The sequence below is a fragment of the Phascolarctos cinereus genome, unplaced genomic scaffold (genome assembly GCF_003287225.1).
Source record: "Phascolarctos cinereus isolate Bilbo 61053 unplaced genomic scaffold, phaCin_HiC Scaffold_3;HRSCAF=262, whole genome shotgun sequence".
Classification (NCBI taxonomy): Eukaryota; Metazoa; Chordata; class Mammalia; order Diprotodontia; family Phascolarctidae; genus Phascolarctos; species Phascolarctos cinereus.
The window spans coordinates 32,373,142-32,393,781 of record NW_027555736.1 but is presented as its reverse complement, the minus strand read 5'-3'; the positions used below and the strand labels follow the sequence as shown (position 1 = coordinate 32,393,781).

Sequence of the window (20,640 nt, the reverse complement as noted above, 5' to 3'; positions counted from 1 at the left end):
TTGGTGGCCACTTGTTGGGGGTGTAAGAGGGTGCTCTTTTTCAAGGGTAGGTTGGATGGGGCAGTCTCTGAGGGCCCCTCCAGTTCTGAAGTTCTCTGATTCTGTGGCTGAGCTTAGGGAGAGGGGCAGGACCCCTACCCCATCCTCAGCCACAGCCCAGAAGTCTCCCTCGCTCTGCCTCGGGGTTAAGTTCCCATCCGTTTTCCCAGCTGCTGGAGGCTGAACCAGAGCCGAGATGGGGCAGCATGGGCAGAGCTCTGAGGGTGCTGCTTCCTCAGTCTCTGGTTCAGGGCTCCGAGCTTCAAAGGGCTCACACCGGGTGTTTATTATATCCCTCTTAAAGACGCCCTTGTTCTCCTTGGCTCCCTGGGGACTTCCCTGTAGCCTGGCTGGCCACTGCCCCTCCAGCCCTATGCCCCAGGCTGGTTCACCCTCCACCCCACCAGCCACTCCTGAGAGCCCCATTTCTCTTCTCTGTTCAGGCTGCCTCACCCCAACAGGGTCCCTTTCATAAAGGTAACAATGGCCAGCATTTATCACTCGCTCCCGTGTGCCAGACACTCTGCAGTATTTATGACATCAGGATTCCCAGAGTTCATGTGAGCCTTCCGGAAATGGCATCACTCAAGGGAGAGCAGACCCAGGGCTTGGAAAGCTGAGCCAGGACCCATCCCCCTGGCGCCCCACATTTCCCTTCTAGCTGCCAGCCAGGGCAGCAGCCGCAGCCCTGGGAGGAGCTAGCCAAGGTCACACAGCTCAACATCACCCAGGCTTTCTGCACGTTCCTGCAGGCTGCCTCCTACTTCCCAGCTTTCCAAGCCTTGGCCCACTGTGAGAGAGCAAGTGTGAAAGAATCAACCCAAAGTGACCCTTCCCAAGGTCATAGAGCTAATATGCACTGAACATTGGAAATTAATCTGGGTAGAGTGGAAAGGGTTCTGGATTTAGAGTCAGAAGATGTGGATTTGAATCTGGGTTCGGCTATTCAGCTGTATGACCTTGAGAAAGTCACTCTTCTTTGGGCCTGTTTCCTCTGCAAGAGCAAGGACTTGACAATACTGTAAACAAAAGGATCATTAGTTAAAAGGAAGCCAAAGGCTGAGGAGTTGAAATAGAGATCACTGCTTTGGAGCCTAGGCAATCAAACCAGATTATACAGCCTCACACATTTAGAGTCTGCAGCTCTAGAGATCATGAAGTCCAACCTCTTCAAAGTACAGATGAGGAAACATGGATGAGGGCAGGGAATGGATAAAAATCTGGATCCTCTGACTCTAAGCCCACTGCCCTTTGTACTAAAATTTGATTGGGGATCACGCTCATGGCCACTGAGAATGGCCTTAGACCAAGCTTTCCAGATCCTGTGCTGGTGTAAAAGTCCTATCACCCAAGCACTGCCAAGATGGTGGGAAGAGCCTCCTTCTCTATTTAAGCCTTCTTCTCTTCTTCCATAGGATCACAGAGCTTGGCTGAAGCCATGGACTGATTAAATCAGCTCTGCCAAGGTTCCTAGACGGGATTGCCAACCTACTCTCCTATGTCCCCACTCACTATCCCTGAAATTTTTTAAACTAAAGCTCCCCTCCAAGACCACCTCTTCTCTATGTATATTGTTTCTTCCCATTAGAATATAAGCTCCTTGAGGGCAGGAGCTAAATTTGCTTTTGTATTTGTATCCTCAGCACAATGCCTGGCTCATGAAAAGTGCTTCCTTAAGTCACTTTCTTTCCCTTCCTTTTTCTTTATTCCTTCCTTTCATCCTTTCTTCTTTCCTTCCTTTCTTTCTCTCTCTCCTTTCTTTCTTTTCCTCCTTTTTGCTTTCTACACAAAAATGAAGAAGATCAAGGTAACTTAGCAGCAAATACAACAGAACTAAGGACAGGAGATGAGCTTCTTTCACGTCTAGGTCAGACACAGTCTTTCTGTCAAGGCCATAAGATATAACATGCCTCAGGTTTCGGAATATTACTGAAAAATAAATAAATAATCTCTTTAACTTTCAGGGCAGCTAGATGGCACAGCAGATAGATTACCAGGCCTGGAGTCAGTCACTCTCATCTTCCTGAGTTCAAATCCAGCCTCAGACACTTACTAGCTGGGCAAGTCACTTCATCCTGTTTGCCTCAGTTTCCTCATCTGTCAAATGAGCTGGAGAAGGAAATGGCAAACCACTCCAGTATCTCTGCCAAGAAAACATCAAGTGGGGTCATGAAGAACCAGACACAACTGAAAAATGACTGAACAATAACTTATTTAAAGAAAAATTGGGAAGAGTAGACAATGATATGGTTGGGAGACAGACTATCTTCTTTAGGAATCTCTAGATGAGTATCAATCCCTACTGTGTGACCTCAGGCAACTCTCTCAACCTCTCTGACCCTCTTTTCTTCAATAATTGGGGTGGAATTCTTATCTATAAGGCCTCTTCTAGTCCTCCCATCAAATGTCTATTTTCTCAAGTCCCTCTTGAATGGGATGTCCCAGTGAAGACTCCTCAGTGTAATTAAGGTTTGGGGTAAGGCTGAGTGGGATGAGGGGTCCCGTGAAGACTTTTTAGAAGAATAAGTAGAAATTGTATTAGACTCAAGGCAGGCATAGCAGCCCAACAGGCCTAAGTTTCTATTTACCAGAAATCACCTGAGTTACAGGAATCCAGCCCCAAGTACCCCCCCCTTTTTTATGCCATTGTTATCTCAGCAGTTAAAGTTTACCAAGTCTGAAATCCCTGAACCTCCCCCCCCCCATCATGTTGTTACACCTGTTGCTATAATTTGGTCATGGTGACCTGGCTATACAGTACAGTGTCTAGCCAGACTGCACATTTTTAATTGCCTTTTTGGTATGATTTCAGAACTAAGGGTTCTGAATATGTATATTGTTTCTTTGTTATTCGTAACTAAGATATGCATATTGTTTGTTGTTATTTGTTTCTATGGTAGAGTTTCGTGCTGAGATTGTGAGCCAAGTAGTGGACAGTTGGTGGGAGTGGGATTTACCCGTTAGGGTTCTTTAACCTGGCTTATTTGTTTCTGTCTTTGTCTCCCCTCATCAGAGCATACTGGTAGAGAGACACCCTATTCTCAAGAATAGCAAATAAAAATTAACTTTCTGTTTCTCCTTGAAAAGCCTCTAAATGTTTTTTTTTTTAATTTGAGTTGCATCCCCCACACTCTCACAACTGACATTCTGTGTTCTGCACTCTGAGGTACCTCCCGGCTTACACATGCTGTGATTCAAGGATCCTAACACCAAGGACAGGTGGCTTCCTTGAGAAGAGGAGAGAAGGAATGTTTCAGAGATGGCAGGAGCCTCCCATGGCAAGGGGAGGGGAGGAAGAAAGGATGTCAAATGAAAGGAATTGCTGGCCAAACACAATGCCTTGCCTTAGTGTGAAAGCACTTTTTGTGAGTCTTTGGTTTCAAACTAAGTTTTCTCAAGCCCCAATAATGAATGTTTAACACGCAACAGGGGCATGCCAACAGGAGAACAGCCCTGTGTTCAGGACACAGAGTTCACAGGGACCTAGTACAATTCTCCGAGGTCATTTCCATCATCGGAGAAACTTTTCCCCCAAAGTTTCTTTTTCAGCACCCACACATTCCAGATTGAAGAAAAAGAAGACAGGAAAGTAGATCAAAGAATATCAGAACCAGAAAGGAGATCATTGAGTCCAACTTAATCGTTTTTATAGAGAAAACAAGGGCCCAGAAGGTAAGGATGACTTGGCTAAGGTCACACCAGAGAAAGTGACCAAATTGGGAATTGAATCCAAGGCTGTAACTCTAAATCTCATATTCTTTCCACCATTCTACAGACCTTATTTTAAGAAACCAGAGAGAGAGGGAGAGAGGACTGGGGGAGGGTGGAGAGGAAGGAGGGAAGGAAGGAAGGAAGGAAGGAAGGAAGGAAGGAAGGAAGGAAGGAAGGAAGGAAGGAAGGAAGAAAGGAAGGAAGGAAGGAAGTGAGAAGGAAGGGGGAAGGAAGGGGGAAGGAAGGGGGAAGGAAGGGGAAAGGAAGGGGGAAAGAAGGGGAAAGGAAGGGGGGAAGGAAGGAAGGAGAAGAGGGAGGAAAGAAAGAAAGAAAGAAAGAAAGAAAGAAAGAAAGAAAGAAAGAAAGAAAGAAAGAAAGAAAGAAAGAAAGAAAGAAAGAAAGAAAGAAAGGAGAGAGAAAAAGAAAAGACGTTTTCAGAATAGGTCAGCTGTGGAATCTTTTCTTGCTAAGAACTGGTAAAGAGGCAGGTTAGAAGTCGCTGCCTTTGCTGGCTCAGATCTGAGTCATGCCCAAATCTCTGTGGCAACTCCAAAGAAGGGGGAACATAAGTGCCTTTGTATCATCAGTCAGTTCTTAGGAGGGATAACCTACCACCCAAGTGGGCAAGGGGGGCCTATACAGATGAGTAGTGAGAAAACAGAACCTGGAAACGTCCTCCCCCCAGCAATCCAGCTCTATTGATAACCTCCATGAATGAGACCCTTTGTCTCTCTCCGTCTTCTCCCACACCCCAGCTCAGCCTTCAGAAACAACTCCCCCTCACATACACACGCCCACAAGGAAGACTGGGCACAGGGCTCACACTGACAATTTTGTCAGTTTTCCTGAGCAGAGGAGAAAGCTCCCTAGAACCAGGTTCTCAAAACCATCTCAACCAGACACAACGCCACAGGCAATTGATCTCTGGAGGCAGCAAACATTTTGAAAAGGACAGCAAAGATCTGGAGTCACTGAATGTGGGTTCAAATCCTAACTTTGCTTCCTCCCAGTCACATTACCTTCAGCAAATAACTTTCTTTCTCTGGACCTCAGTTCCTTTATCCAGAAAAAGAAGAGATTTGTCCAGATCAACAAAGATTCTTAACCTTTTTGGGTGCCAGGGACCCCTTTGGGCAGTCAAGTGAAACCAGTGGACCTTTTCTCAGAATCACGATTATTGCCTATGTTCATAATGGAAGGAAATGCTAAATTTCAGTTAGAGGTTAGTGAAAATAAGGATGTCATGTAACTTATAACCCCTTGACTAGATGATATTAGAAGCATTTCAGCAATGAAGAAACTTTAAGAATCATCTTATTCTGACCCTATAATGAAAAAGAATAATGCCCTTTACCATGTAGGGGACAAGCAGTCAGCCAGCTTTTGCTCCAACGCTTCCAGAGAAGAGAAACCAGCTGACCACTTCCCAAGCTGGCCCATTGCATTCTGGGATGGCTCTTATTGTTAGGAGGTTTTCTTAGCCAAAATGTGCCACCTTGTAAACTACTCATTGCCCCAAGTTGTGCCCTCTGGAGCCAAGCAGAACATTTTTTTTTGGTTGGGCAATGTGGGTTAAGTGACTTGCCCATGGTCACACAGCTAGTAAGCGTCATGTGTGTGAGGACAGATTTGAACTCAGGTCCTCCTGAATCCAGGGCCGGTGCTCTGTCCACTGTGGCCACCTAGCTGACCCCAGAGCAGAACATTTTTAATCCTTGTTGCATACAACAGCCATTTGCATTATTAAAGACAGCTCTCACATCCCCCTTAGACTTCTCTAGGAGAAATACCTCCAGTAACTTCAAGCAATGCTCAAGTGGCAAGAATCTGAGGGTCCCTCACCATCCTGGTTGCTTTCTTCTCACGCTCTTTGGTGCTGCCCAGAATTAACACCCATTGCTTAGCTGTGCACTGTGTGCCTGGCGCTTAATAAATGCTAGTTTATGAAGCCTGGCCAGCTGATAATATCCCCTAGATGCGGTCTGACTCTTACCTCCTAATTCTCTTGGGTTCTTTCTCCCTCAAAATCCTATGATCCTTCTCAAGTTGGTCTCTCTGGCTCCCCTTTCTCTCACCTAATCCATCCTGAGCTCTCAGCCAGATTTATCTTGCTTAAACCTTTCTTTCAACATGACATTCACCTGCATAAATATCTATGATGAAAGTCATAATCATCAAAGCTCTTAGGCTCTAGTTAAAAAACAAAATTGGATCAGCACAAAATAGAAATAACCAACACCAGTAGCCTAGTGTTGGATAAACCTCGACCTATCAGTTACTTAGCAGAAGGACCACCTATTTCACAGGGGATCCTGAGCCGTGATGGAGTGTCACATGTTGTCACTGGACTGGTTGCTTTCGCTGAATTCTTTTGCTTTGTTACAGGAAAGGGTTCGATTGAGGAAGGGGGAGCTGGGATATTTCCAGAAATTATTGTAACATAAAAAACACAGAACAACCATAAAACTTACTTTTTTTTTCAATCTGTGATGAATCCATGGCACGAGATCCAATCTAAATTCCTACACCTGGTTTTCAAGCTCCCCCACCCCCATCTGACATACCTCCCAGCCCACCCAACAGAAAGCTTCACTGCTCCTTAATATCTGCTCCCCTTTTCAGATATCTATTTTTTCAATATCCTCCCACAAACACCAAGTGTTGTTGGGGTTTTTCCCCAATCCCTAAAGAATGACATATAGATGTATGTCTGCTGATGACATGTAGAATTCCTTCCAGCTTTCAGTGATTCTAATCATATGCTCCCAACAATCCTCCATGGCCAAAACATCTACATTCCCCCAGTGGTTGTATGCAAGCTCTAGTGTGTCTTTCTGCATGAAAGAGGCTGACTTTTGTAGTCCGTGAAAGAGGCTGACGTTTGTAGTCTGTGACCCCTTAGACAATTGTGGCCAGCCTCCTTTGGAACTTCTCCAGCTCCATTGCCCTGGGGTGTGAGGCGATATTCTAGGTCAGGGACTGTATCTACCACCCCCTACGGCTACAAACACCAAGGCTATCCTAACCACTACTGCCCGTCACCCTCAAACAAACAAAAGGCAAACAGTTCAGTCACGCACCTACATGGGCCTGGAACAAATTCTGTGGGAAAATGAGTTTTCCTCAGGGGTCAGAACCGAGCTCCACGCCCTCCTCTGAATCCCTGCTGTTGGCAATAAACACAAGGATGGAAGAGCTCAGTGGGGGCACCTCACTGGAGGTAAGCCTCAGGACGCTCCTGCTACACCTAATAGGGAGTGAGCAGATGATTAAGCCAGTCTGACACTGCCTTCAGTGTCAGCATATGCCCTGGCAAGACCAGTCCATGCACAGTGCAGCATGTACGACAGTGGGTGGTGACACAGATGGTAGGAAAGGCTCTGAGAAAGTTCAAATGGTTTGATGATGGTGGTGGTGGTGGCGGTGGTGGTGGTGGTGAAGAGCTTTCCTTCCCATCTCTCTTAGTGTTACTATGGGTAGTTCCCTAAACAGGTGGCCTCTGGGTAACTCTGCTGTTCCATGGCCAGATTCTATGCTACTTTGGATCCAGGACTCCACAAACATCTGAGAGAGGAGTGGAGAGACAATCCGGTGCCCTGGAGATTCACACTGAGCACTACAGGCAATCTAAAAAGGAATGACAGAGCTTAATCCTCCAGCAGGAGGATAGAATTCTGGACCTGGAATCAGGAAGACCTGAGTTCAAATCCCACCTAAGACTCGCACTACTATGTGACCCTGAGCTGGTTAATTAACCTCCCTTGCCTCAGTTTCCTCATCTGTAAAATAAGGAGGCTGGATTTGCTGGTCTCTGAGGTCCCTTCTAGCTTCAGCACTCTGCATCTGGTCATGTCCTACTATCTCGTCAAGTCAATTATGAACGCCTCGTATCCTCAACCAGACTAGATGTTTCTCAAGGGTAAGGAGTACATCTTACATTAATTGTGTATCTCTCTTAGTCCATAGCACAGTTCTTTGTTCAAACTAGGTGCTTGAATAATGCTTTGTGAATGAATGATAAATGAACGAAAAATTACTCCGCATGAGTGAGTGCAGCTGCCCATCTGGCCTGGGGGCTCATATCCCTTGTCTGATGCTGCAGATCTGTGGTACCACTCACTGAACAAAGCTGATGCTCATTCCTCTACTCAGAAGTCTTCAGCGACTCTATTGCCCATTCTGTAAAGCGCTAACTCCTTGGCCTGGTAGTCACAATCCAGTGCTGTCCCACCTTTCCAGTTTTGGCTCATGCTGCACCCTATCCCCGCCACCCCTAATTTCATCTCTTGGGTTCTAATATGTCCCTTGAAACTCAGCTCGAATGCCACCTGCTCCATGAAGCCTTCCCTCATTCCCCTCATAAGTGATGAACTTTTCTCCAATGGCAATCCCATGCTGTGCTTTGCCCCCTCTTTAATAGACTCATCAATGTACTTTTACGTGTTCTAGTTATCTGTGTTGGTGTATTATCTTGCTAGTAGACTGAAAGCTCCATAAAGATGTCTTAACTTTATCATCGCCTTGCTCTAAGAACAGAGCTCTGCACACTGCAAGTACTTCATGTAGGTATGTGGAGTATTTGCTGATGAATAAATGCCTCCCAACTGATTGATACATGAATTAATGTAAGAACCAGCTGACCAGCTGGACCAGAGTCCTCCCCCAGGACCTGCAGACTTATTGATACAACAGTCTTACCAAGACTGATGTTGGGAGAAGAGCCAGGAAGGCAGAGTGGAGAGAGGGCTGGACTTGGTATTCCAAGGACTTGGGTTCCATCCTGCCCTTGACAATGACCTGCTCTATGAACCCTCAGAAATTTAGAGAATCCCAAAAGCTCAGAATTGGGAGGAACCTCAGAAGTCAATCCCTTATCATCTCTGAGTCTCAGGCAACTCCCTAGTTCTTATCTCCCAAGTCTTGGTTGGGACCCCCATGCTTGGGAAATCACAAATTCCTGTAATCTGAGTCCAGTATTTCTTCTTTTGCCCAGGTGGACGGGCAGCTTTTCCAAGCGATAGCAAGAGGGAACCAGAAGACAAGTCCCAGAGATAAAGGGCTATGTCTTCATTAGCATACCCGTCCCCTCCACCACTCCTCACCCTAAACATACTCCCCAAAATAGAGAGAGGGAGACAGATGGTGTGGGCAGAGTGTGGAATGTGGGGTGGAGTCTGCCAAATATCTGCTTCCAGCCTGCTTGCATAGCTCAAGCTAAAATCATTGGGGTTTGGGCAGAGTAAATCTCTAGCTGGGCCTCTCTCCTCTCTAAGAGCTCTATGTCTACATCTGGGAAGTTCCCAGAAGGAGGGGGTTGGTCTAAATCACCTCTAGGGTCTCTTTAAGCTCTCAATCCATGACAGCATTCATGTTTCCCCTCAGTCTTCTCCTTGTCGAGCTAGACAGCTCTGGCTGGCTCCTCTGTCTGAGATTCAGAGACTTACACTAAATGGAGGAGGCTGTTCCAGCAGAGGGTTCTACCAGGACTCCTTACCTTCTGGATTTTGCTTATACATCACACTGAGACCTGAGGGTCTTAGTGGACCTCAAGCTTAGCACCATACAAAAGTGTGATATACTAGGTTAAAAAAAAAAAGCTAAAGCAGTATTAGGCTATATTAACAAGCATAGTGTCTAGATGGAAGGGTGTTATATTCAGTTCTGCATGCCATTTTATAGGAATGGTATTGATAAGCTGGACAGAATCCAATGACGGGCAACTTAGCCTAAAGACTGTGTCATATAAGGAGTGGTTGAAGGAGCTGGAGAAGAAAAGACTGGAGGAAGACAGGGGTCCTATCATGTATTTAGAGCTGGAAGGGATCTGACGGGGATTCCCCTTCCTTCCACAGACAAGAGAACTGAGGACTAATTAAGTGACTTGTCCAAGGTCACACGCAGAGTAAGTGGAAGAGCCAGTATTTGAACATTGTTCAACTCAGACTTCACTGATCTTCCAGGATTCACAGGGTTGTCAAGTGTGAAGAAGGATTGGCTCTGTTCAGCTTGGCCCCAGGAGGCAGGATGGGAAGCCATGGGTGGAAAGGACAGAGAGGCAGATTTCAGATCAATGACATCTCGTTTCTAAGGCACATTACAATTTACCAGGCTCTTTTCTCCCACCAGCCCTGTGAGGGGGGTAGCGCACCATCATTCACATTTTACAGATGAGGAAGCTGAGGTCGCCCAGCTAATACATGGCTGAGCCAGGACTTGAACCCAGATTTTCTTGTTGTTGTCTGTCCTTCCTTCTCACCAGAGCGATGCCTTCACTTGCCAAGTTCAAGGCCTTTTTCATTCCCCAACACTGCCTCAAAACAAAGGGTTCGAACACATTCATAAGCACCTACTGTATACCGGCCCTACCTGAGATACGGACAGATGTGGCCCAAAGACAAACAGGAACCAGTCCCTGCCCTCAAGGACAGACAGCGCATACAGCGGAATGACAGCCAGGACATAGACTCCTTCCAGCGGTCGATAAATGGAGGCATTTGTGGCTTCACATACAATCATTTTCTTTTTCTTATTTGTGCTGGAATGTCTTCCTGCTGAGGCTTGCCAAGTTCAGAATAAATGTAAAAAGACAATACTCTGGCAGCCTGGAAGCATCATATCAATCACAGTCGTCATTATCTTGTTGTCTGGCACGGAGTCCTGCTCAGGTAGGGATCATGCTCCTCGACCTCTGGGCCCTCTGCCCACTCCACAACCCACAAGCCTGCCTGATTGCACCCAGGCCATGAGCTCATTAAATACTGATTCTTCTCTTTTACTTCCCTTCCTCCTCCAGTCTTCCCCTAGACAGTTTCCAGGGTAAAGAGCCCCTCCTCCTCCCTCCTTGGTCTCACACTAACGGGATTAGCTTCCAGCTGGGTGGTCTTGGGTGTGGATTGTGATTTATAGATTCTAGGCAGGTGGTCAAGCACTGACTCGTGCCTTCCAGGCCATAAAGGACAGATTTTTCCACCAAATGGCCACACTTCATCACAACATTTCAAGTAGTCAAAAAAGAGTAATAGACAAACAAAATATAGCCAAAGAGAAGGTTTTCTGGGCTGCTGCCCTCTTTGAGTTGGGGTGGTCTGGGCTGATTTCTCCCCCATCTAGTCCATGGGATGGCCATCTTCATTACCGCCAGCCCTTTGGAGTGACAACCATTAGAAACAATTTTACTTTAGCTGAGTAGAAATTGGGTTTATCTCTGTCAAATCCTTGTGTCCATCAATGTACATTCTTTCTAGCTGGGGGGGTGAGGGGGTGAGAAAGTGGGGGAGAGACAAGTTCAGTGGTGGTTCAGCTGCTGAGGCTGCAGGTCATTCTCACTATCCAAATGCCCTCTTTGATATATACTCATCGATAAAGACTGTACTTACTCATTGGCAACAAACCCTGACTCCCCCTACTCCTAACTCCCAGCTAGGACTGACATTGAAATCTAAAAGGCACTGATTTGGGAGCTAGAGAACCTGCCAAGACCTAGCAAGGATTTCACTTTCAGGCCCCATCTGGTGTCCAGATATAGCCTGTGTCTGGGATTCAACAGCTGCCCAGAGAAGCAGCCTAGCTCCAAGTCGAGTTCGATGTCCCAAGGGATGGGCGGCAGCAGCATAAGCACAGATTGCTTCCTGCGGCGGTCCCTGGGGCTTTATGCACAACTCATTGCATTTTTTTAATCCAAGTAAAGCACTCTGGTTCATGGAACTGGTGGGATGCGGTGGGATTCAGAGGTGTCAGAGGCAAAGGGAGGGAGAGGAAGTAGAAGGAGGAGGAAGAATATGTGAGCAGAGGTCTTCAGAGTAATATCAAGGGAGAGAGGAGGTGAGGAAAAGACAGAAGGCAACTCCTTCCTTTGCAAAGGTAGGGGACTAGAGGTGTGGAATACTGCATACAAAGTCAGACCCTCTCTGACATAAGAATCAGGGCTTCTTCCTCTATGTCACATTGCTTCCCCACTTCCTAAGCCTGGGGTGGGACAGAGCATGGGTTCTATAGCCAGAGGACCTCAGACACTACCCATGTGACCTTGGGCAAGTCACTTCACTCCTTAGATCTCAGTTTCCTCCTCTTTAAAATAAAGAAGGGGCAGCTAGGTGGCACAGTAGATAAAGCACCAGCCCTGAAGTCAGGAGACTTGAGTTCAAATCCTGCCTCAGACCAAACAGTTGGCACTTACTAGCTGTGTGACCTTGGGCAAGTCACTTAAACTCCTTAGATCTCAGTTTCCTCCTCTTTAAAATAAAGAAGGCAGACAAGATGGCCTTCTGGCTCTAGATCTAGTCTCCTACAATTCATCTGTTGAATTCCCCATCCTTGAAAGTGCAATTCACAGGCTACCTCCTTTCTCGATCTTTCCTCCTCTTCCCATCACCCTCCCTGTGAGCGATGTCCTATTTTCTCATGGCCTCACCTGGTTTTTCAGGCGTCTAGTGCCCTCATTCCCTTCCCCCAGGTAGAATATAAGTTCCTGGAGGGAAGGATTCTCACTTTTGTCTCTGTACTCTCAGCATCTAGCACAGAGTAAGCAATTAATAAATTTGTACACTTACTAGACAGTAAGCTCCATGAAGGCAGGAACCCTGCCTTACCTAAATTTTCCATCATCCCCACCTCCTAGCACAGTATTCTACATGCAGCAGACACTGAATACACATGAATGAATGAATGAATGAATGAATGAATGAATGAATGAATGAAATTCATGAAGAAGAGAGATGGCCACAACAGAGGTCATTCCTCAGTCAGCCTCCGTATACATTATCTACTTTTTGCTCCAGGTACCTGCCACTCCAGCTCCTGACTCTGCTGTCCCTATGACTGAAACGCTCTCCCTTACCACCTCTGCCTCCGGGTTCCCTAACCTCCTTCCAAGTTCAGCATAAATGCCACCTTCTGCAAGACACCATTCCCATTTCACTCTGCCCACCACTAGTAGCTGCCCTCTGAGGTTACAGCTCGTATTTACAATTCTTCACATATTGTCTTCACAATTCAAACGTGAGCTCCTTGAGGGCAGACTAGGAGACTAGGCTTTTTTTTGTGCACCCAGCACTTAACACAGTACCTGATAGACAGTGAGTGCTTAATAAATGCCTACTCAGAGAATGACTGAATGATGACTCTTGCCTTGCCTTGACTGGCTGCAGACCCCTCTCCCAGCCCCGAGGTAGGTGGGCCTCACTCACTATGTTCATGAGGGTCAGGACGTAGTTCTGGACATGCTCCTTGCCATGGAAGCGCACCACTGAGTCGTCCACAGCCAGCAGCACTTCGATGGTGTAGTCACCCGGCTTGGCATGACGCCGCTTCCGCTGGGCCTCTCCCAGTTGCTCCGCCACTGAGCCTAGCAGGTTGGGGAGCTCCCTGGGACCAAAGTATGGGACTGCAAAAGGGGAAAGGCTGTGGTCAGGACAGCATAAGACTCACACACTCAGGACACAAATGAACACACACACACACACACAAATGCACACGTATACCCATCCTGAGTTCTAGATCTGCCAAGAGTCCATGCCAGGAGCCTTCCTCTGGGCCAAGCAAACACAAGGGCTCAGACCCACTTCTTGGCCTTAAGGTGCCATACATATCTCTGAGGCAATGGGATAAACTGCAAGGGACTCTGGGATAAGAGCCAGGACCCTAGGTTTGAGTCCCAGCTCAATCATTAATTTACTCTATGACTTTGGACAACTCACTTCCACTCCCTGGGCCTCCATTTCCCTATTTATAGAATCAAGGGTTGAGCTAAATGGTCTCAAAGATCTCCTCTGGTTGGCACACCCTGCCCTAAAATTATCTTTCCAGACTCATGAAACCTTACTCTCCTTCATACACTCTGGTTCAGTGAACTGGCCTTGTTGCACCTCACATAAGACATTCCATCTCCTGTCTCGATTTAGGTGGGAGGGAAGGGGAGGATGTCATGGAAGCCAATCATTTTTGTTTTCATCAGCAAAAGAGAAGCTTGGCCACCAGGTGATAAAGGTTTTCAACCACAACAATGCACAAAGTCTAGAGTGGTTCCCTACTGCCGACCAAGGAAAGTTCAAAATTCTTAGCCTGGCACTCAAAGCCCCCTACAATCTGACACTACTCATGTTTCAGCCTTAGCTCCTATTACTCCTCAAGAAATACTATTTGAAGTTCCCACCAAACTGGACTACTGAATTTTCCCACCCAGGCTCTTTGCTCACTTTTTTCCCTATGCCTGAATGTCCTTCCTTCATTTCCCTTTCTACTTACTGAATTTCTGCTTGTCCTGGAGTCCAAATCAAATGTCAACTCCTCCATAAAGCCTTCCCTAATCCCAATTTGGAAACAACCTTCCCCCTTGGACCACACTTTATTTTTGTGCCCTCTTTAATGCATTTATCAATCAATCAACAAACATTTATTATCTACTATGTGATAGGTGTGGGGAATACAAAGATGGTATCTAAGACATCGGGTACTATAGAGCATTAGAGGTATCTAAGTATGACTCATATCCTCCTATTGGACAGTGGGCTCCATGAGGGTGGAAACTTTGTCTCACCTAAACTTAATAATCCTCCTAATGCTCTTCAGAGGTCTCAGCACACAACAGGGACTTTAATAGTTGGCAAAATGAATGAACATTGAGTGGCACGCTCCAATATGCAATGGATTGGTGTTCTCATCCATTTGGATGTTGCCGTGGCTGATTCAAGTCACTACTGATCCATGCCTAACCATCCTTCCTGATTCTTGTCCCTGCCTTCCCTTAACTTCACTCAAGGGCATCTACCCAACCTGCCAGAGGTCCTCCTCACTTCTCTTGACCTTACAAGGGTACCCATGGACCTCTGTCATATGACCCACCCATCGTCTTTCAATCAGACACTCCTTTGATGACATTCCTGACTCTGATTCCTCAAAGGTCTCTGTTTGGTATGTGTTGCTGGCTGCTCACACCCACTATCTGCTTCTCCCATTGCCTTCTTGACCAATGCTCATGTTTAAGTTTTCAGCAACTACAATGTTCTATGACCAGCAGGTATAAGACAATGGTAGAATATTGTGACTAACAAAATAGGTCTCTGTTGACTTGATAAACATAGGTACTTACTAGGTGCTTGTTGAATGAGTGAATGAATGAACAAATGAAAGGGCTATCTACTAAGGCAGAGAGGACTCGCTATCCACTGGTGAATGACATCATGGCTCTCCGAAGGGCTGAATTAAGTAAGCTTATTCATTCTGAACAGGACTACCATTAAGCTATCTTTGGCCAGAACAAATGTTTCTCCAGGAAGGACTTCTCCGGCGTGGTACATTCCGGACATGGAGTGTTGAGGGATGTGGAACACACCCACCCTGAGCAGCCAGCTGCTTGCCCAGCCTGAAGCTCCTCTGATAATTGCTGACCAAGGGTCCCCCTCTGGATGCCTGTCAAATTCCCTAATCCTTTGGCTGGGGAATGCACATGGCAGAGAGGCCCGCGCCCTTCCATTTTTTTGGCAGCTGACCCACAGGAAGCCTCTGACTCCAGCAAGACAGAGAGGACCTACAGCAAGGAACTCTCTGACCCAAGTCAGGAGCTAAGCACAATGGACAGTGGCTAAGGTCAGGATAGGGAGAGAAATCTAAGGATGCTCCCCACTCTGGCATTTTACACTCTAAGATACCCTCCAGCTGTGACGTTCTGTTTTCTAAGGTCTCTCTGCACAGCTGGGTGGTGCCATAGTGTATAGAGCGCTAGGCCTGGGATCAGAAAGAGTTCAAATTTAGCCTCAGACACTCACTAGCAGTGTGACCCCGGGCAAGGCCCTTAACCCTGTGTGCCTCAGTTTCTTCATCTGTAAAATGAGCTGGAGAAGGAAATGGCAAACCACGCCAGTATCCTGCCAAGAAAACCCCAAATGGGGTCATGAAGAGTAAGGACAGAACTCAACGATAACAATGGTAAAGGTCTCTCTAAGCTCTGCCATTCAATGTCCTCACATTCCTCATAGCTCTGATATTCTATACGGTAGACTCCTAATAGTAATAACTAGCATGTATACAATGCCTTAAGTTTTACAAGTCACTTTAGAGGCATTATCTCATTTCATTATCACAACAACCCTGGGAGATAGATTATCCCCATTTTACAGATGAGGAAACTGAAGCAAACAAAAGTCGAGTGACTTGCCCAGGTTCACACAGCTCGTATGTGTCTGAAGCAGGATTTGATCTCAGATCTTCCTGACTCCAGGCCATTTAACCTCTCTGACCTCAGTTTTTTCATCTGTAAAAGGGGGCTAATAGTGCCTGTAGCACTTAACTCATTGGGTTGGAGTGAGGCTTAAATGTGATTGTGTCTGTTAGCACATCACAATCTTTAAAGTTCCATTTAAATGTGCACCATCGTTATTCAATTTGTTAACATCTGTAGAGCAGAGGGGGGGTTTGGTTTTTGGTTTTTTCTTGGTTTTGTTTTTGGGTTTTTGTTTTTTTTACCATGGAATCTACCACCTAGATAGCTTTGAGGGGGACCCATGTTTTTAAAATATTTTGATAACTATATTTCAATGTTAGTTTTTTTGGTAATCTTCTACATTTTATTTTACACATTAAAAACACAATTTCTTGAAGAGGTCCAGAGGCATCACCAGACTACCAAAGGTCCGGGGCCCCAAAAGGGCAAGAATCCCTGAGGATCAGCGAGGCCTGTGGCCTGCACATCAGAACATTGACGAGAGGCCTCCCCAGCCAGAGTTCCCTTGTTCAGCCCAGTGAGCAGGTAGCCCGACTTTCATGCTGAAAGGACCGCAGGTGGGACAGCTCCAGGCTCCAGCTCCCTCAGCAGCTCCAATCAAATTAATTCAGTGAGCATTTACTAAGCATCTACTGTATGCCAGGCACTGAGCTAGGCACTGGGTACACAAAGACTAAAACTAGACAATCCCTGCCTTCAAGGAGTTTACACTCTATGGATATAATCATTCATTTTTCTGCTCTCCAGGCCAAACATCCTTGGTTAAGAGCAAGATTTAGAGATAGAAGGGACTTTGGAGGACATCAAGTCCAACCCTCCCCTCCCCCCATCCCCTCCCTCCCCCATACTGGAGATGAGGAAACTGAGGCACAGAAAGAGTAAGTGATTTGCCCAGGGTCACCCAATGTCTGAGGTAGGATTTGAACCCAGATCCTCCAGGCCCTATACCCTCCAGTCCAGAGCCCTATCTACATCATGCCTTCAAACAATCCTTAATTGGCATGGTTCCAGACTCCCCCCCACCACCATGCTGACTACCTTCTTCTAGATTCTATGGATACTGTGGATAGAGCACTAGGCCTGTAATCAGAAAGACCTGAGTTCAAATCCAGCCTCAGACATTTACTAGCTATGTGACCCTGGACAAGTCATTTAACCCTGTTTGCCTCAGTTTCCTCATCTGTAAAATTAATTGGATAAGAAAATTGCAAACCACCCAAAAAAAAAACAAACGGGATTACTAAGAGTCAGACACAACTGAAATGACTGAACAATAACAAAATTATCCTATGATTTAGGGTCAAAAGACTGGGCTTCAAATCCCAGTCTTGGAGGCAGCTAGAGGACATGGTGGATAGAGAGCTACACCTGGAGTTAGGAAGACCTGAGTTCAAATCAGGCCCTCAGACACTAGCTGTGGACTCTGGACAAGTCACTTAACCTCTGTCTCAGTTTCCTCATCTGTAGAAAGGGGGTAATAATAGCACCCACCTCCTAGGATTGTTGTGAGGAACAAATGAGGGGATATTTGCAAAGAAATTGGCACAAAGCCTGGCACATAGTAGGTGCTATACAAATGCCAACTATCATTAGCATCTTCACCATCATCAATTTGTCAATATCCTTCCTAAAATGTGGCATCTGGAATTGAACACAATCTAGATGTGGTCTGACCACAACAGAGGACAAAGAAGTTGTCACCATCCTCACTCTAGGCTCAGTTTACATTACTGTAGCCCAAGAAAGCAGTGGCTTCCTGCAGCTCCCATGTCCTTCTGTTGGCTCATCTTCAGTCCAAAACCCACCATCAAGCCCCAATTCCCTGGATCTCATATTTGTAGGCACCTAGTCTTCTGTACTAGAATTCAGATGCTTGGAGTAACACAGAGACTTTCTTTCATCAAAGCACCAAGTCTTTATAAAGTACATTACTTAGCTGATGAGCAGACTCCAACCCCATGGCCATGGACCTCAGGGGAATATCCCAATTTGTTCAGATGTGGAGAGTCTTTTTCAGACATACAGGGAAACCACCAGGAGCCCCCAGTGAGAAGGCTTTGACTCAGCAGAGAACATTGAAGATAGCTAGACTCTAACCTAAATTCTCTTCTGGCAGCCCACCCCTCATCTCTAACTTTGGCCTAAGGTTCACTCCTCTTCATCAGTATCGTCTTGAAAATAACTGAGCCCGAGGCATGGGAGTTCAAGAAATTCTTTCCCTATTTTTATCTCCCGCACTTCTTTCTAAAGAGGTAGCAATGTAGGCTGGTGGCCAAGTCTTTGGCAAATTCAAAAACAGTATCCCCTGAGCCCATAACTCCAAGTTCAGAGTAGGATGGAAGGCAGCAGTGGTCAAATGAGGAGGCAGGGGAGGAAAAGATCCCCCTTCCCCTAGACCCCAAACCCTAGTTTAGCCCAATGGGACCCTCTTCTCTTTGTCCTCTATTCCTAGAGACCATGGTATTAGGTGGTTGGTTTTCCATCACCGAAGGTCATAGAATCATCCAGAGCAGGAATGGATTTTCAAAGCCTTGGATTTTACAGATGAGGAAACTGAGACCTAAAGTCAGACGGGTAGTGAGTAGCAGGATTTGACTTCTAAGCTCAGCAGTCCACATTCAGCACTCTTTCTATGCATCATTCAAGCACAGGCTGAATGACCATTTGTCAGCAAAGGTGTCAGAAGATTCCTCTTCAATGCAATTCAAAGCATTGACTGAGCACCGACTATGTACCTACCAGGTATTGTACTAAATGCTGCAGATGAAAAACCAAAAAGGAAACAACTCCTGTCTTCAAAGATTACTTTCTGCTCAGAGGGGAAGGGAGGGAGGCAACATGTGCTCATCTAATTAAACACAAAATAAATACAAAGCAATTTAGGTCAGTCCACAAGAATTTATTAAGCACTAATTATGTGTCAGACCCTGGGCATACAAAGAAAGACAAAAACAACCCTTGCTCAGGGACACATTAGATTACTGACGTAGACAGTCCCTTCCAGCTCAGAGATTCCACGGTTCTATAATGAGAATATTGTAATAACAATAATACTAGCTGACATTAACATAAGCTCAAATTCCAGAGACAAGGGAAGACATGCTTGGAGTCAAGAGAGATTTGAATTCCAATCCCATGTCTGGGGACTTATCAATTTTGTGGCCATGAACAAGTCCTTTCATTTCTCTGAGCCTCAGTTTCCTCATCTGTAAAACTGAGATAATAGTTCCCATAGTATCTACCTCACAAGGTGGTTGTGAGGATCAAATATAAAGTCAGAAAATATAATACAAATGTCAGCTATTATTATTATTATTTTATTACACAGCATTTTCAGTTTAGAACATGCTTCGTACACATTATCTTCTCTGGGTTAAATCTTGCCTCTGACAAGTCACTCAACTGTTTTGTGACTTGGTTTCCTCATCTATAAAATGAGAGGGTTTAAATGGCCTCTAAGGTCCCTTCCAGCTCTATATCCATGGCCCTATGTCCCTCACAACTACCCTGTGGTACCATAGGTATTATTATGCCCATTTCCCAGATGAGGAAACCAAAGCACAAAGAAGTATGAATTGTAAGAGTTAAGACTCCAACCCAGGTCTTCTGACTCCTGAGTCCAGGACTTTCTGCCCTGGGTCACATCACCAGGATCACAGCTCCCTCTCCCCAGAGGAGATGATGGTTTGCCCTTTATGACCAGAAGGGGACTTAAACTTGTCTAGCCCCAGGAGGTAAACCCCCAAGTCCCAGTTGGGCTCTAAGCCTGCATACCACCCTCTTGGAAAAGTTCCAAAGGGATCCCAGCCTGAAGAGATAAGACCAGTCCCTCAGGACTCCCCCTTCCCCCACAAACTCAAAGACCTACCCCACAGCCTCTGAACTTTTATTAACAGCTCTTCAAAAGCAGCTGGTGCCCTGTGAAAGGGCTTCTATTTTGAGACAATTGAGCCCTGGGGTTTCCATGAGTTTTCCAATCTCATCCTCAGCCACTCCCAAGCTACTGGTTTCAAGAAAGAGCATGCCTGTTCTAGAAGATCACCATCTCTCTATATAAATAAATCTTCACACCTTCTTCTGGCCCAAAGGCACCTCCTAGCCAGGTTCAATTAGGGGCAGGCACTTGGCCAATGGCTGCAGAGCAGAATCAACTCTAACCATCAAGACCACTGAGATTGACAGTTCTCCAAGTGATCCCTTGAAGGATCCATGAGCCTGTTTAGGGGGATGATCAATTCTCACCAGCCAAGATTAAAGGGATGAAGGACTGTGCAGAAGGTAGAGATGGAAGAAGACAAAAAAGCAAGGGCCTCCAAGACAAAGAGAAGGGCCTGCACATTCCCCCAAAACATGGAGGAGAACTCTGTGATGAGTAGGACAGAGCCTGGTACATAGTAAATGTTTGTTGACTGACAGAATATTTATGAACTGATGATGGGAAGAAGGCTGGTATAGAACAGCAGCAGGGTTCAAATCTTGCCCTTCATTTTACAGATGAAGAAATTGAGGCCCAGGGTGCTTAAGTGACTTGTACCATACCATAATCCTAGTAATCATCAAGGTCAAGATCTAAACCCAGGTCCTCCAAACTCTGAATCCAGAGCTCTATCCATGGTGCCATGTAGCCTACTTCTAAATTCTGTACTGAACCCAACAATCCGAAGAGTGGGGAA

The 20,640-nt window shown here is 46.0% G+C and overlaps 1 protein-coding gene across 1 annotated transcript in view; it reads right to left on the bottom strand.

The window, feature by feature from the left end:
- Positions 1–20,640, bottom strand: part of ADAMTS14 (ADAM metallopeptidase with thrombospondin type 1 motif 14) — a 107,729-nt gene that overhangs the window by 48,087 nt on the left and 39,002 nt on the right. The window contains exon 3 of the mRNA XM_020975199.2: positions 12,936–13,132. Coding sequence (XP_020830858.1) covers positions 12,936–13,132 — 197 coding nt within the window. The remainder of the gene's footprint in view (positions 1–12,935; positions 13,133–20,640) is intronic.